The sequence below is a fragment of the Felis catus genome, chromosome B4 (assembly GCF_018350175.1).
Source record: "Felis catus isolate Fca126 chromosome B4, F.catus_Fca126_mat1.0, whole genome shotgun sequence".
Taxonomy (NCBI): domain Eukaryota; kingdom Metazoa; phylum Chordata; class Mammalia; order Carnivora; family Felidae; genus Felis; species Felis catus.
In genome coordinates, this window is record NC_058374.1 from 134,079,886 (window position 1) to 134,097,608 (window position 17,723).

A 17,723-nucleotide genomic window follows, 5' to 3' on the forward strand; every position below is an offset into this window, starting at 1 on the left:
CACTGATGATAATGACATTAAAAAATAGCAATTTTCATGGTGTTTTCATTAATGAAGTATAAATAATAAATGATTTGAGATAATGTGGTACGTGGTAGTGTGAGGGGGGCAGAGAGCTACTCTAGATTGGTTTTTCAATTCCCTATAGTATATATGTCTACATGTATGTGTGGTATACACATGATTGTATTTGCTTGCAATTGAAAATAATAAGAAGAGTAATAAAATCATCTGAGTACCATTTTTAGGTCAAACACCTAAAGTGTTTACACAGTTTACACAAATTACTTAACACAGTCTCTCATGTAATTGTAACAGCATTCCAGAAAGTAAATATTTTGTGCCCATAGGAAACCTGAGGTTCTTCAAATACATTTGTCTAAGGCTATCTAGCTCATTAGTGAAAAATACGATATTTGAACTTGAATCTGATTCCAAATTTTACTCTTTCTACTCTACTGCATTTTTTGGACAAGGGTTTAGGAATTTAGGTTCTAGACATTCTACAAATATGTATTGAGAACCTGTGACACAGAGAGGAGTTAGAAAATAGAAAATTCTGCTCTCAAGGAGTTTATACAATTGAAAACAACATTCAAAAACTAACTTCAATAGAGTGTGAAGGTATAAAACAAGGATTTGCTTCTAATTGTTCCCCCTCCCTTATCTGTTGGCCCTTCCAGCTGCTATGCCACTTTCTCTCATTCCTTTACAGTAAGACTTGTCAAAATTATCCTCTCTGCTTGATGTTTCTGCTTTCTTCCATCCTATTCTTTGTTGGCACACTCCAATCTGGCGTCTACTCCCCCCCCTTCCCCCATCTCATTAAGTTATAATTTACATATAACATGTTTAAGGTGTACAATATAATGATTTGATATATGTATATATAGTGAAATGATTACCAAAATAAGTTTAGTTATCACCCATGACTTCACATAGTTACAATTTTTCTCTTGTGATAAGACCTTTTTTAAGTAAATTCTGCCCAACGTGGGGCTTGAACTCACAACCCCGAGATCAAGAGACTCATGCTCTACTGATTGAACCAGCCAGGTACCCTATTTTTCTTGTGATAAGAACTTTGAAGCTCTATGTTTTTAGCAATTTTCAAATACACAATGCAGAATTGTTAAGTATAGCCACTATGCTGTAGATTACATCCCCAGAACTTATTATCTTATAATTGGAAGTTTATACCTTTTGACCACCTTTACCCATTTTGGCTTCTATCTTTCATACTTTACTAACATTGTTCAGGTCACCTTGGTGGCTCAGTCAGTTGAGCAACTGACTCTTGATTTCAGCCCTTGCAGTTTATGAGATCCAGCTCCACTTCAGGCTGGGCTCTGTGCTGACAGTGCAGAGCTTGCTTGTGATCCTCTCTCTGCTCCTCCCCTGCTCATGCTCTCTCTCTCTCTCTCACTCTCTCTCTCTCTGAAAATAAACGTTTAAAAAATAAATAAGGGGCACCTGGGTGGTTCAGTCAGTTAAGCATCTGACTGCAGCTCAGGTCATGATCTCACGGTTCACAAGTTTGAGCCCTGTATCAGGCTCTGTGTTGACAGCTCGGAGCCTGAAGCCTGTTTTGGATTCTGTGTCTTCCTCTCTCTCTGCCCCTCCCCCACCCATTTCTCTCTCTCTCTCTCTCTCTCTCTCTCTCTCTCTCTCTCTCTCTCTCTCTAAAATATTAGAAAAAAAATTTTTTAAGTAAGATGAATAAATAAAACTGTACTTGTCAGGTTCTCCATTGAATTCTGTGCTGCCAAATCCAGTGGTTGTCCTCACACAGGTGAGCATTTCCTCTATTAAATTATTAAATACTTGTTTAACTTCCTAAAAACCATTTTCCTCTGGTTTGCTTCCTTTTCTCCTGTGCTTTTCCTTCTCACGCTATAATGGTAACTAAACTTGACCTACACAGTTCTGTGTAGGTAGTATCCAGTCCCAGGGCTTTAGATACCATCTGTGTGCTTATAACATCCTAATTCACGTATCTAGCCTGTTAGTTTCCCCTGAACCTCAGATTGCCTATTTGAACTCTCATTTGGAATATCCAATCATTATCTCAGTCTTTGCCATTTCGTTTAATGGTACAAACATCTATCCTGTTATTCAGGCCAAAAAACCCAGGAATCGTCTTAATTTCTTTTTTCTTCACTCCCTGTATCTAATCAAAAGGCAGACTTCTTGACTTGTGGTCTTCAAAATATATGCCAGTCTAATCACTGGGGAAATAAAGTCAAAGAACAAATGATTCCTGCCCTTCCAAAAGTTTATAATAGACTGGCAAACTAATTAGTAATTAAGTGCAATATAGTAGGTATTAACAATAGTAACAGAAGTAAACATGGGAACATTGAGGAGGGGCATTTACATCAGAATCAATAAGGATAGGGAATTAGACTTCTTAGGGTAAGTGATGTATGAGCTAATTTTTGAGCTCATGGAAGCAGGCAAAAGCCATTGTTAAGAGAACTGTATTTTTGAAGGCAAGTACTGTTACAGTACAGACTACTTAGCTGGGGCTCCTCATGTGTGGCTGTACTAATGTTCTTTTGAGGATTATTAGGCCAGAGGAATAGACAGGGGCCAGATCATGAAGGGTGCTAAGCTAGGGGTTGAAGTGTATTCTGAAAGATAGAAAATTCTAGGCATATACTGTTAGCGTAGGAAGCTGGAAAGTTAAGGACAGATCCTGAATTTAAACAGGAATTAGTTGACAGTACTTTTGAGGACATCAAGGCAAAGGACTAGAGGGATCACTTTGGAAATAGTATAGCTATAGAAGATGAGTTACAGAAGAAAGACAAGATCCAAGAAAGGCAGACCAGTTAAGAGACATAGTGTCCAGGTGAATTGAGGAGGGTCTATACTAAGGAAGTGGCCCTACTTTGGATCAGATTGGATTTTAGAAATAGGACTCAACATACCAGTTTTGCTACTATGTGATACTGAGCAAAAAAATCCTGTTTACTTAAATGTAGGTAAAGGTATTGTTTAGTTGCATTTGTTAGACTTAAGCTTCCTATGCCAGGAAGTGGTCCAAAATAGATGGATTGATATTCTAGTATTATTTCATTTGAACATAAAAAAAGAGAATTGAGGGGCACCTGGGTGGTATGGTCGGTTAAGCGTCCAACTTCGTCTCAGGTCACGATCTCCTGGTCTGTGGATCTGAGCCCTGTGTCGGGTTCTGTGCTGACAGCTCAGAGCCTGGAACCAGCTTTGGATTCTGTGTCTCCCTCTCTCTCTGCCCTTCCCCCACTCATGCTCTGTCTCTGTCGCTCTCTCAAAAACAAACATTAAAAAAATTAAAAAGACAATTGGTTAACATTTTACATCCAATTATTTTACTGCCAAAATGGTAGTGTAGACAATGTAGTCTAATGGTTATGGCTTTATAAATAGATTGTTCAAATCCTTGTTCTCAGTAATTCTTCATCTTGGGCCAGTTTCTTAACTTTTCTGTGTATCTTTTTTTCCTCATCTTTAAATAGGCAGTGCTGTAATAACATCTGCCTCAAGCATACATGCTATTATTTGTTTAAAAAGAATATAGATGTGGTTTCAACAAAAATAAGTGTGATTTCAACAAAAAAGTGGTATTACTGGCTGTTTCAAGGAAGGGAGACAGGTTAACTTGGGGACAGGTGTGAGAGGAAGGCTTTTCCCTATCAATTTACTACATCTTTTGAACTTTGATCCATATGAACATGTTACCAGCTCAAAAATAAGTTAAAAGTTTGGAATAGGAGTTACATTACACAGCTGTAAGGATTAAATAAGTGAATACATGCAGAGTCCTTAGAATACTTTCTGGAATATAATAAACAATAGTAATATTAGCTGTCATCAAGATCATTATTATTAGCAATGACGCTAGGATTTGAAAGTATTAAATACACTGTGCCTCTATTTGTTGTAATCAGGAAAAATGGAGTGGAACCCTATAATGAACTTTGATTAATAAGCTCCTATAATGGAGCTTTGATTAGGACAAGAGTTTGTTTACAGGAGAAAAAAGCTCAGGTAGTTCTGCTAAACTCCTAATTGTATTCCTCTTCTTCATAACACTCCATCCCAGTCACTGTACTAACATGTTCTTGCACATGGACAGCCCATTATCTTCTCTTCCCTGTTAAAGAAGAGAAACACTTCTCTACTTTCTCTCTACTTTCAAGAAACACAACTGTCAAGCGTCAAATAACTAAAAGGTAAAGTGGGCCAAAGGCCGCTATGCATAGGGAAAGGTCATTTCTGCAAGTAACACTGTAGGGAACCTGATGATTGGATGAGGCGGAAGTTGGTCTCAGGATCCCCTTATGCTCTTAACATTATTGAGCATCCTCACATCCCTCCTCCTCCTGAACTGGAGCTGCCCTCAGTACAGAGATACAGTCTTTTAGTGCAGTGTTTTCCTGTGACAAGTTGTAATCTTAGTGAGTCATCGTATTGGTTTCCTGAGGCTGCCATAACAAATTACCACAAACATGGTGGCTTAAAATAATAGAATTCTCTCACAGATTTGGAGGCCAGAAGTCTGAAATCAAGTGGCAGTGGGGCTGTATTCCTTCCAAGAGCTCTAGGAAAGAATCTGTTCTTTACCTTTCCAGCTTCTGGTGGCTGTAGGTGTTCTTTGGCTTGTGGCCACATCACTCCAATCTCAGCTTCCACATGCCTCCATTGCTTCTTTTCTCTTGCCTATCTCAAATCTCTCTCTCTGCATTCCTCTTATAAGAGGACTTGCCGTTGAATTTAGGACCTACCCAGATGATCCAGGATGATGTCCCCATTTCAAGATCCTTAATTACATCTGCAAGACCCCTTCTTTAAATAAATTAGCAGTCACAGGTTCTAGGGATTAAGATGTGGACATATCAGGGCGCCTGCATGGCTCAGTCAGTTAAGCGACCAACCCTTGATTTCCGATCAAGTTGTGATCTCATAGTTCATGAGTTTGAACCCCAGATCGGGCTTCATACTGTCAGACGCCATCAGCACGGAGCCTGCTTGGGATTCTCTCTCTCCCTCTCTCTCTCTGCCCCTCCCCGGCTCACACTCTCACTCTCAAAATGAATAAACAACAACAACAAAAAAGGATGTGGACATATCTTTTGGGAGCCACCATTCATGACATTGCAGTAATAAAATCATGTTAGTGCACTGAGAAATTTTTTAATGAAATAAGACAGAAAAGTATCATAGTATAGTATTTAGTGAAATTTTTATGTAGATCATATTTATATGTGTATACTAGGTTACCATGTAAAATATGTTTCTTACTGGGAGTCTTGGTTTCACAAGTTTGAAAGCCACTACCTAATATTACTGCATTATTTCACAGGTAAAGAAGTGGTGCAAAGGAATTTATGTAACATGCTGAGATCACATAGATCATAGAACTGGCATTTTTTTCCTACTATACCACGCTGCCTTTAACTCTGTCTTGGATTGCCTTTCAGATGATTGTGTACTTCATTTTTCTCTATGCTTAACTCATCTTTTCTTGTTCCTTTTATTTTATTATGAAAAGTTTCAAACCTATACAAGTAGATAGAGTGTATATAATGGACTCCCATGTACCCATCACCCAGCTTCAACAATTATCACCTCGTGGCTTCTTTCATCCAAATCCCTGTTCATCCTCTCCCCAATCCACCCCACCCCCATGTTATTTTGAGATAAATTCCAGGTTATATCACTTCATCTATAAATATTTCAGTTTATATCTCTAAAAGTATGTGGTTTTAACATAAGCACAGCACTATTATCACACCTTAAAGAAGTAAACATTACTTCTGTAATCCTATTAAATATGCAATTGTCCAAATTTCCAATTTTTTCGTAATTATAGTAAATAGTATGAGTGGATACTTGATAGACAATTTGTTGCTTGAACCAGGATCCATATAAGGCTCACATAATACAATTGGTTGATAAATTTTTTCAAGGTTTTCTTAATCTACAGATTCCTCCTTCCATCTCTTACCGTCCCTACCTGCCATAAAATTTATGTGCAAGAAATGGAGTTCTTTGTCCTGTAGTATTTCCCACATCTGGATTTTGTTCATTACATCCCTATATTGTCCTCTAGCAAGTTCCTCTGTCCTCTGTATTTTTGTAAATTGCTTGCCTCATCTTTATTAAGCTTTCAATTTATATAGACTGGACATATTCCCTAATATGTATTCTGTACATTTTCTAAACAGATTCCAGGAAATACTTGTTTTGTCCTTTTTCTTATTTTTTCACTATTTTTAACTGTATTTTCATACTGCCTAGAAACTTTTGCCATTTTCTGTATTTTTAATCATCCAAAAAGCTATAATTTTTTTCAGTAATCCTCTGAAAATTTAATTCAGAGTTAACATTTAAGATTCTTAACTCATCAAATATATATACCTCATTCATTCATACTACATAGTCCCTACAAAAACCTTTAACTTGATCCACATCACATTCTACCATTGTAGCAATTGTAGGTTCACAAGGAGATTTTACAGTACTGATTCTGTTTTTGGGATCAGCAGAGAACACCTACTGAGCAGCAGGATGGAGGGATAAGAACAAAGATTTCAAAGTTTAATAAATTTAGGCTTGAATCCTAGCTTCCTCATTACTAACTGTAACATTGCACAAATTACTTCTCTGAGTCTGATTCCTTTTTTGTAAAAAAGCAATGATGATGGCAGTTAAAATCCTAATTCCTTAATTTGGTATACAAAGCTTTCAATGGTCTGATCCTTACCTTTCTAATCTTTTCTTCCTCCATCAACACTGACCTGAAACTCTCTTCCCCCTACACACACACACACATACACACATGCATGTATGTACGCACATACCCAGTGCCTTCTATGACTTCCCTTTTGTAATCTCATTTATGATACCTTCAACACCCCTCTTTCTCTTTCACTTGGCTGATTCCTTTTTTTTTTTTTTAAGATTTTATTTTTAAGTAATCTCTACACCCAACTTGGGGCTCTTACTTAAAACCTCGAAATCAAGTTGCATGCTCTACCCACTGAACCAGCCAGATGCCCTCGACTAATTCTTATTCAGAGCAGGCATCCCCTACCTCTAGAGTTCCACACCAACACCCCTTTGTGTGCGTCTCTGTGTTCCTCAGAGCACTGTATCTGTATCTATATCATATTGCACCCATCCCACAGTATTGTTTCAGTCTTTGTGCTCTCGAAAAACCTTGTGAATGAATCCACCATGGTGTTCACCATGTAGTGCTTGAATGTTTTGTCTCACTTCCACTAGACTGTATATTCTTTAAAGACCAGAGCATATAGTCCTCATTCTTTTGTCTTCTTCTAGCATGTGTTCCAGTCACATGCTTAATCTTAATGAATGCTAATAGTGTCTGTTGTATACTATGATAAAGCATTTTTATACCTTATTTTATCTACCTCTAACATGCCAAGATTCAATGAGATATCATGTTTTTTTGTACTTCATATATTCTCACTAAAAATGTTAACTCTCTTTTTCTGAGTTTTGGGATACAGCTTCTTTTCCTGAATTTTAGGACACAGTATTTCTGTGAAATACTTCCTAACCCCTTCCTTGCTTTTGTTTGTTGCCTTCCTTCTGTTCCCATAGTTCCTTATTCATACCATAGTCCTATTCTGTATATATGTACCTCTATTATACTATAGCAGATTGAAGTCACTAAGGGTAAAAATGATCTCATTTCTGTTTTCCCAGGGCCCAAGACAGGCTCTGACTGGCACAGAGGGAGGGCCATATAAATATTGAAGGAGATACTAATTTGCATTTTTCTAGAGCATCCAACTGCTAGAGATCGATAAATGTATATACACTGTGAGGACTTTCTTGATTATTGTTCCATTCTACTCTCTTTATTTTTCCTTCAGGATTCATGTCATGTTCTCAGCGAAGGTACTCCCTCCAGCCCATCCCAGAGAGGAGAATTCCAAACCGATACTTAGGCCAGCCCAGCCCCTTCACACACCCACACCTCCTTAGGCCAGGTAAGCCCTTTTAACCATAAATCTCTCTCTTTAGATGCTTTATTTAGAACTGTGCTGTCCAATAGATTTTTTTTTTTTTTTTGCAGCAGTGTAAATGTTCTAGGTCTATGCTGCCCAATACAGTAACCACTAGCCACAAGTGGCTATTATATACTTATAATGGTGCTAGTGCAACTGAGAAACTAAATTTTTTATTTTATTTTTATTTTTATTAACTTAATTTTAAACTTAAAAAGGTATGTGTGGTTGTTGGTCCGGTGTTGACATTGCTATCTAGAGCAATAAATATAAGTCTTACAATTCAGAATTATCCACGAAAAGTATATAAACCATAATGTTTTAAAAGTTATATTACTTTCTAAGACAGTTGCTAGAACTGTATTCAAATGATTGATTCCTTGTGAACTGCTGTGTTAAAGACATTTGAGAAAACATGTTTTTCTTGAGTGCCCAGTGGGCTCAGTTGGTGGCGCGTGCAACTCTTGATCTTGGAGTCGTGAGTTCAAGCCCCACATTGGGCTTGGAGCCTACTTAGAGAAATGAAAGAAAGAAAACGTGTTTTTCTTCAAAGTACTAAATGTTCATTTCCTTTTGTTTAACAAAAATATTGCTGTATAGGTTACACTAGATTTCCAGATTTGACTTTCACAGCTTTGGGAGGTGATAACAGTGACAAAAAGGCAGTTAAGGGATGAACTGTGGTGAATGAAAATCATCACAAAGAGGTAAGTAGGGTAAAACCAAATGCTTTGTAGAAAAAGCAGTCAGGTTTTCAAGGGAAATTAATCATTGCTTCTGTCATGGGAAGGTAAATCTGTATTTACTTTGTGAGCATATGTACTAAGAATCTCAATTGCCTTTAGAAATATGTTACTCTTTCACTGTCTCCACTCAGTGAATGATACCAGTGTGTCTCTCAGTGAGGGCTTCCTTTTGCTGATTCTTCATCAGACTGGAATTCCTGCTGGGAAATCGGCTGAGACTCAGGAAATGCAGCTCACCACTGAAACACACAAGAAATCAGAGGTTTTCAAAGCTGTAAGGTAAGCTTAATAGCAATCCAGTTAGTATTAACTTAAGTATTTCTCTAATCTGTCAACCTACCCGTAGCTTCAATTTTTTTAAAAGGAAATAGAATTGCATTAAGTTTTACCAGCTTTGAAAATTACTGATTTCTCGTGGTGAGATATTTTTACATGGTGAGCTGCATTTTCTAGGCCTTGAAACTAGTAATTATATTGTCAAGATGATGGCCTCTGTGTCTTAAACAGTTGGCTATTGTATGTTATGTGCATGATAACTATATAAAAATGATTATGAATAAAAATGCATATACACATTCATACATATACATATGTTCTTTTCAGCTATGGAGGGAAAAGGGATGCCTGTCTTAGTTTTTAATCTTCTGGACATAGGATTTTAGATATTGGGCTAAGAAGGAATAGAATTTTAACTTTTTTTTTAATGTTTATTTATTTTTGAGAGAGAGAGACAGAATGTGAGTGGGTTAGGGGCAGAGAGAGAGGGAGACAAAGAATTCGAAGCAGACTCCAGGCTCTGAGCTGTCAGCACAGAGCCTGATGCGGGGCTCAAACCCACAAGCCATTAGATCATGACCTGAGCCGAAGTCGGACGCTCAACAGACTGAGCCACCCAGGTGCCCCAGAAGGAATAGAATTTTAAAACAGAATCATCAGGATTAAAGAAACCAGATATACAATTTCTGGAGGCAAAAACTATATAAGTATCCAAAGTATTAATCATTTGTCTTTTTCCATGTAGATATGGAAGTGGTAAAATGGTTATGGAGTGGAGAAAGAGTAAATTATTAAGAAAAATTAAAAGGGATATAATACTTTTTTAAAAATTTCTTTCACAGAGCCAGTCTGTTAGTTTGGAGTGTGAAATTGTATCCTCCGTTACTTGGTTTGCTTCTAAAAATTTCGTGTTTGACATAGCTATTTTCCTAGTACTTATAAGTACTTAAAACTTTTGGAAAACACCTCAGTCCCTTCTCTAATTATTACACAAGGTCTATATAGAAAAACTAGAGAATACAGATAAAAGTAATTTTTTTTAATTACTCAAAATCCCTCCACTCACAGAAAACCGCTATTGAGATTTTGGTATATATATCTTTCCAGACTTATTTCTCATGTAGGTGTGTGTGTGTGCATGTGTGTATGTATACACATGTGTACACATTCTATACCAATCAATTATTTCCTTAAAATAAATTCTTAGAAATGAAATTCCTGGGTTGGCTCTTTCTGAATGTTGGGGAGCTATTTCCTCTGGGTTTCTCCTGGCTATACCTACCTAAATTTGCTGAAGCAAGAGTAACCTGGAAAATATTCAGCAGAATGGCTCAGAGATAAAGGAATTCTGTCCTAGTTATGCTACTACTGCTTGAGATAGAAATAAAAAATCAGATTTCCCCAAGTCCTGGTGATTTCTAAAACTTATTTCCTTAAAGAAATCAGCATTGTAGACGATTGATTGATTGAATGATTGATTTTTAAGTAATCTCTACTCCTAATGTGGGGCTCAAACTCACGACCCCAAGATCAAGAGTTGCATGCTCTACTGACTGAGCTAGCCAGGCACCCCCTCTCCCCCATGTCTTTTTTAACATTGCCATCCTGGTGCTAAGGACTGTGTCTGTAGAGCCAGAAAATGTCAATTCATCCACCTTGATCACTAAAATGCCCTCCACTTATCACCCAAGCCAGAAAAAATGATTCCATGAAGGAAGGCAAATGACACAGTTATGAACTGTGAATCTACTTTTTATAATATTTGTGTGAGAAAGTTCTCTGACATTGCCACAAGAGTAACGCAGTCATTAGAATAGCAAGGTGTTCAACTCACATAAACACTGCAATTTATCAGAGAATAGGAAGAATTACTGCCAAATGAAGCATTATTTCCAAGAACATGTATTTCTAACATTGTTACATTCCTAGACACAATAATTTTGGATATGTAATATAGTTTGTAGCGCCTTAAGAAAGGGCTCTTATTTAGAGAGTTTGGCTTATCAGAATGACTTGTCTGACATATCCAGAACTGGTTATTGGTTTTCTTTCAACTATAACAGTGAACAGATCCATTGGGAAGTATTCAACTGTATGGCCCACAATTTGGGAAAATGCTTTTACCATTTACCTGATTGTCCCTTATCAACTATGATGGCTGAGACTATACAGTTATTGTCAAGTATTTTGTTAAGTAATATTTAAAATGATGAAAAGAGTGGTTCTAGAGTGAGTGCTAGATAATAATTCCTGAATCTTCTTCCCTTAGAAGCGTCCAAACCAATTAGGTATCCATCTTTCAGTCATGGTTTAGTTGTAGTTCTGCCTTGAGCAAGGGGTATTTTTTTTTTTTTTAAGTTTTGTTAAAATGGTTGACTTTAAAAGATCAAGATTTATTTTGGTGTGGTGAGATTTTTATACTATTTAAAAGATTAAAATATATGTTCAAGAAATGATGGAAATTAAAAATGGTCTGAATCTGCCTAGACCATTGAGTGAGTTTTTTCAAAATATAAATACATGCTAGGATCCCATAGACTTACTGAATCTCAAGGGAAGGGCTTAGGCCCTATGTTTTGAAGAGCTCCCTGGGTGTTTCTGATGCACACCACCTGCCTAATGGGCACTCATTAGATGGGTGCGTGAGATGCCTAAAGCCAGATCTTTGGCCACAGGCCATATTTTGAAGTGGAGTGTATCTTTACTTTTCTTATGTCCTCATCCCCAAACACTCAGTTCTTAAATTTATTCATATCTTTGAGAGAAAGAGGAACAGAGCGTGAGCAAGGGAGGGGCAGAGAGAGAGGGAGACACACAATCTGAAGCAGGCTCCAGGCTCTGAGCTGTCAGCACAGGGCCCGACGCAGGCCTTGAACCCATGAACCATGAGATCATGACCTGGGCCAAAGTTGGATGATTAACCAACTGAGCCACCCAGACGTCCAAATTTATTCATATCTTTATCATCACCACCATCACACATTTACTGAATGATCTCTTTGTATTTATGTAGCCATTTCAAAACACTGTTTATACGTTATACCTGATAAGCAGAATAGTAGTATACAAACATTTTATATTCTAGAGCTTCTAAATTTAAGTTCAGGGCCTACTTTTTCATGGATATTTTACCATGAAGTGTACCTGTTTTTATAAAGGAACATATTTTCTTTTCTCACTTCCTGTGTACCTCTGGAATTTTAAAAATAACGATATATTTGTATTGATTATTCATTTTCCCTTTGTCTTCATCTTCTGAAGTAGAGTTTTTGTTTTTGTTTTTTTACATCCAAGTTAGTTAGCATATAGTGCAATAACGGTTTCAGGAGTAGAATCCAGTGATTCATCCCCTACATATAACACCCAGTGCTCATCCCAACAAGTGTCCTCCTTAATGCCTCTTGCCCATTTAGCCCATCCCACCACCCAGAACTCCTCCAGCAACCCTCAGTTTGTTCTCTGTATTTAAGAGTCTCTTATGGTTTTTGTTCCCCTCCCTGTTTTTATATTATTTTTGCTTTCCTTCCTTTATGTTCATCTGTTTTGTATCTTAAATTCCTCATATGAATGAAATCATATATTTGTCTTTCTCTGACTGACTAATTTCACTTAGCATAATCTTCTGAAGTAGATTTTAATGCAAAATAAAGACCAGAGTATTTACATATATAAATTTACAGGTGAATAAACCTATATATTTAACCTATATGTATATGTTGATTACTCATTCCAAAGTACCATTATACAGATAGCTAGCTCATAGAAATTCCATAAACAGCCATCTAGTACAGAATTATAGAGTATTTCTGTTTTTTAATGCTGGGAGAAAAAAAAATTGAATTATAATAATGTTCCTGCAGCTTAAATACTGGTACATTAAGAATAAATGACTTTTCTGTTTCTCTTTAACCTTTGTGCATATTTCTCATTCATATCGAGAAATTCTCTGAAGTAAAGATTAGCAAGAATCTGCCCTAGACAAGAATCAGGAATTTTCTAAAGCATTGAATAATAAAAAGCTTCTGAATCACTTGTGAATGATAAGACTCATTCTTTTTTTTTTTTTTTAAGTTTTCATTTATTTATTTTGAGATAGAGCAGGTGAGGGGTAGAGAGAGAGGGAGAGAGAGAATTCCAAATAGGCTCCCATGAACTGAGAGATCATGACCTTAGCCAAGATCAAGAGTTGGACACTTAACCAACTCAGCCACCCCGGCTCCCGGAGACTCATTCTTAATTGTGTGAGAAAGCCAAAGACTTTCAGGGCTTCAATCTAAAAATTACTTTGATAGAGATAGTAGTTGTCCGTGTAAATTTTACTCTTCCAAGGTCCTACTTGGCTTTGGATTACGAGGATGACAACATCTTTAAGTGTAAATTCTTTATGGTAATAATTGTAACTAATATTTATATAGTGCTTACCGTTCTGAGTATTTTATTATTTAATCCTCCTGACAACTTTGAGAAGTGGTTGCTTTTATTATCTCCATTTGACAAGTGAGAAAACTGAGTCATAAAGCAGTTTGGTAGCTCTCCCCAAGTCACTCAGTAAGTTGTTAAGCCAGGATTCCAGTTCATAAAACTCTGACTGTTGAGTCCACACTTAACCACAAAATAGTATAAAACATTTGTACCAAAGAATACTATCTGGAATTTCCGAAAAGTCTATCTTTATCATGATATTTTTAATAAGAATAAATTCAACTGAGGGAAGTCTTAGTCTAATAGGTATTTCAAGTTTAGAGAGTGGTATACTTTTTTTTAATGTGGTAAAATTTACATATAATGAATTGCACAGATCTTAGATATGTGCATCAGTGAGGTTTTTAAAAATTTTTTTTAGTGTGTATTTATTTTTGAGAGACAGAGAAAGAGGCAGAGTGTGAGTGGGGGAGGGGCAGAGAGAGAGGGAGACACAGAATCTGAAGCAGGCTCCAGGCTCTGAGCTGTCACCACAGGGCCCGACTCAGCTCGAACCCACGGACTGCAAGATCATGACCTCATGAGCCGAGGTTGGATGCTTAACTGACTGTGCCATCCAGGTGCCCCACAATTCAGTAGATGATGTGGAGAACAAAGGCAAAAGAAAAAATTAAACTTCTTTACAACTTATAGTCCATTGACAAGTACATGAGAGAAGGCAGAGTGACCTTCCTTGAGGAGCTTGCCGGAATGTTAAATTTTTGCTAGAGGCAAAAGGCAACCTTAGCTTGACGTTAGCCCAACCTCCAGGATCCTTTATCTCCACACCACTCCTCATCCCCGCCCTACAAGATGTGTTTTAGCAATCCTTCTCTAAGTCTATGGCCCACTGTTATACATCTGAAGGATCTCATGTCTGAGGTTTTACTAAACAGTAATAAATGACCTTTTCCTAATAGCCCCTCAAGGTCCTGGAAACCTTGCTTCAAAATTCCTTAGAGACTTACACTACCCCTAGCCCCCTCTCATCACAACCCCAGTGCAGCTCTTTCTGCCCATGGGTTCTGTCCCTGTGGTTTAATAAAACCACCCTTTTGCACTGAAGACATCTCAAGAATTTTTTCTTGACAGGTCACTCCCGGACCCCAACATTTCAGATCAGTAGGCCCCAATATAACCCACACACCCCAGTCAAGATATAGAACATTTTCATCACCCTAGAAAATTTTCTCACACCCCCTCTTGTCTGTTTCCACTTCCATCCTTAACCATTGCTCTGGTTTCTATCAACATGGATTGTTTTGCCTATTCTTGGAATCATACGGTACGTACCTTTTCTGTCTAGCTTGTGTTGCTCAATATATGCAAATAAAATCTAGGGTATTTTTTATTGTTTATTTGGTCATTTCATTTTTTCAGAGAGGTCTGTGTTTTACTTTAAAGAAAACATTACCTTTTTTTTTTTAACCCCCATTCTCCACCTACATAGAGATCATTTTATAAACTACTTTCTTGTAGACAATAAAAACTACCTAATATTAAACAATTCATTTTAAGGATGCAGTTTCAAAATCAGACCATGTTAGAAGACTAGCTACTTTTAGGAAATAATTAAAATACATACCTAGATTGTAACAAACACCTGCATTTTCCCATCCATTTTCAGTCTTTATAAAACTTTCTTCTTAGGGGTTTCTGCTTGGCTGATTAAATATGAAGAATATTTTTCTTATTCTCATGAGAAGTCCAATCCTAAATGTCCTGGAAGAGCTTTTCTTCTTGGCTGCAGAGTCTCTGAACTGATTGTAAGACTTTGCTATTTGCAGAGTCCAGATTACGACCTGTAGGCATTTGATTGGTAAATAAACTTGTTAGAATAGCCCCTCTATCCTTAATTGACTCAAGGTGATAAAGTACTAACTTTGTTCTTTGCTATGTTACAATTTGACAAAGTTACCAGAGTGTCTATTCAGACAGTTTTATCAGATGAAATTCAGGCCAGATTGACCATTACAATGGTTAATTCTATGATCAAAGGCCATAATAACTGCCAGGTTTACCTCTAGGGTTAAAGTTCATTGCTTTATTACCCCCCCTTTTTTTCCTCCTTCGAATGATAAGAAAAGATATCTTTTTTACTTGAATAATTTTCTGTCACAACCAAAGAGTTCTTTTTTACTTTGAGATTTCAGAAGTGTGGAAGCATTTAGTTAATGGTCACTCCATAGTGTTGATGATTCATAAACTTGGGAAAATGTAGCCCGTGTTTTAAATGTTTCTCATGTAGTCATTTGTATGAAATTGGATTCAGGAAGATGAATGCCTTGAAGGGAGTAAAAGACAGTTTTCCAATCCCGTTTTGATTTCCAAATAATTGTATCTTTTTTTAAAAGTTATTTTCCGGGGCGCCTGGGTGGCGCAGTCGGTTAAGCGTCCGACTTCAGCCAGGTCACGATCTCGCTGTCCGTGAGTTCGAGCCCCGCATCGGGCTCTGGGCTGACGGCTCAGAGCCTGGAGCCTGTTTCCGATTCTGTGTCTCCCTCTCTCTCTGCCCCTCCCCCGTTCATGCTCTGTCTCACGCTGTCCCCAAAATAAATAAACGTTGAAAAAAATATATTAAAAAAAAAATTATTTTCCAATATATTTATATATGTGCTTTGTTATTAATGAGAATGAGAGAGAACACATATATTAAGGCCATTAAAATTGTGAATTTTCTTATTTTCCAAATTAAAAAAACCCCACAAAATGAATTGATTTTTAATTTAGTTTTATTACATGGACTGTAGCTGTGAAGAAACCAAAAGCAAAGCAAACCAAAAGGAAAGGGAAAAAGGAGAAGACAAAAGGAAAGGTCGGATGATCTATCCATTATAATCAGCCTCTGCTTTTATAAGAGTATCTACTGCTTGGGTAAACTGGGAAATTTCCAATGTTGGGTAACAGTGGCAGACTTAACACACGTAATTACAGTCAGATAGTTCTGGCACAAAGGTCAGAATTCTGCCCAAAAGCCCTAGAGAACTCTTAGCCAGCTTAATCCAGGGGAAAAAGAAATGCACTATGAGGGGCACCTGGGTAACTTAGCTAGGTAAACATCAGACTCTTGATTTCAGCTCAGGTTGTGATGATCTCACAGTTTGTGAGTTTGAGTCCTGTGTTGGGCTCTGTGCTGTCAGCTTGGGATTCTCTTTCTCTCTCTCTCTCTCTCTCGCTCTCTCTCTCTCTCTCTCTCCCTCTCTCAAAATAAATAAACTTAAAAACAAAAAGAAAGAAAAGAAATGCCATGTGAGCTCTTCTAGGACTGACTCTGTTGCTTATCTTTTATTTCTTACCAACTTCATCAATAAAAGTGTACATTTTTTTCTGTTGTAAATGAATAAGAGTTAAATAAAAATTGATATTAATGGAATGCAAACAACAGAGTTGGCTGGAGAGATAAACTATACATAGGTAAAACAACTAGATGATTCCAAGGTAATCATAAACAACTGAGTTACATGTACTGAACATGAGTACTAAAAAAATTCAGAGGTCTTTGATCCAGCAATGTCTGTCCTAGGATTATGATAGAACTAAAAGCGCCAGTACATAGGGCATAAAAGTAGCAGGATATAAGTACAAAGATGGTTATTATTACAGCAAAAACTGAAAACAATATAAATGCCCACCAGTATGGAAATGGATCAACAAGTTTTGATATATCAACCCCAAAAATATTTATGGAGACGTCAAGCAGAATGAACTGAAGCTATGCAAGATGACTTGGTGGGAGGAATTTCTATAAGGTATCGCTGTGATAGAAAAAGCAAGATACAGAAGAATGTGTAGTATCCCATTTTTGTAAAATACTAGTGACCAAAAAACCCTAAATGCAAGTATATGAGTATCGAGAAAAATAGGAAAGGATATGTGCCACATTACCAACGTGGGTGAGGTATTGATGTGGGTAGAAGGGAAGGGGAGTGAAGAGTCAAACAGCAAAGGAAAAGGGGGAAAATATTTAACTATTGAGAGTTCAGTATGATGTGATTACACTTATACACAACTATAGGATGTATATATATAAGAAAATGAAACAGTTAACTTAAATAATTCAGAGGGACAAATCAATGTGATCTAGGCTAATCAGGAAAGCCTTTTGAATGAGAGGAGTCTAAAAACAAACATGCATTGAGCCCAAAATCTTGGGAGTGGAATTGCTATGGAGGGAGAAGAAATTTTGGAAAAGGGACACATCATAAGCAAGGTACTA

General features: G+C 37.1%; 1 protein-coding gene across 6 annotated transcripts in view; it reads left to right on the plus strand.

The window, feature by feature from the left end:
• The window catches only part of XPNPEP3 (X-prolyl aminopeptidase 3), a 77,157-nt gene that overhangs the window by 7,772 nt on the left and 51,662 nt on the right, over positions 1-17,723 (plus strand). For 3 of the 6 annotated variants that reach the window (XM_023257515.2, XM_023257516.2, XM_023257517.2), the window contains exon 2: positions 7,890-8,006. In XM_023257515.2, the coding sequence (XP_023113283.2) occupies positions 7,890-8,006 (117 nt within the window). Of the gene's footprint in view, positions 1-1,706; positions 1,793-7,889; positions 8,007-8,901; positions 9,050-17,723 lie in introns of those variants that run through there. The other 3 variants (XM_023257519.2, XM_023257518.2, XM_023257520.2) reach the window with 3 other exon arrangements.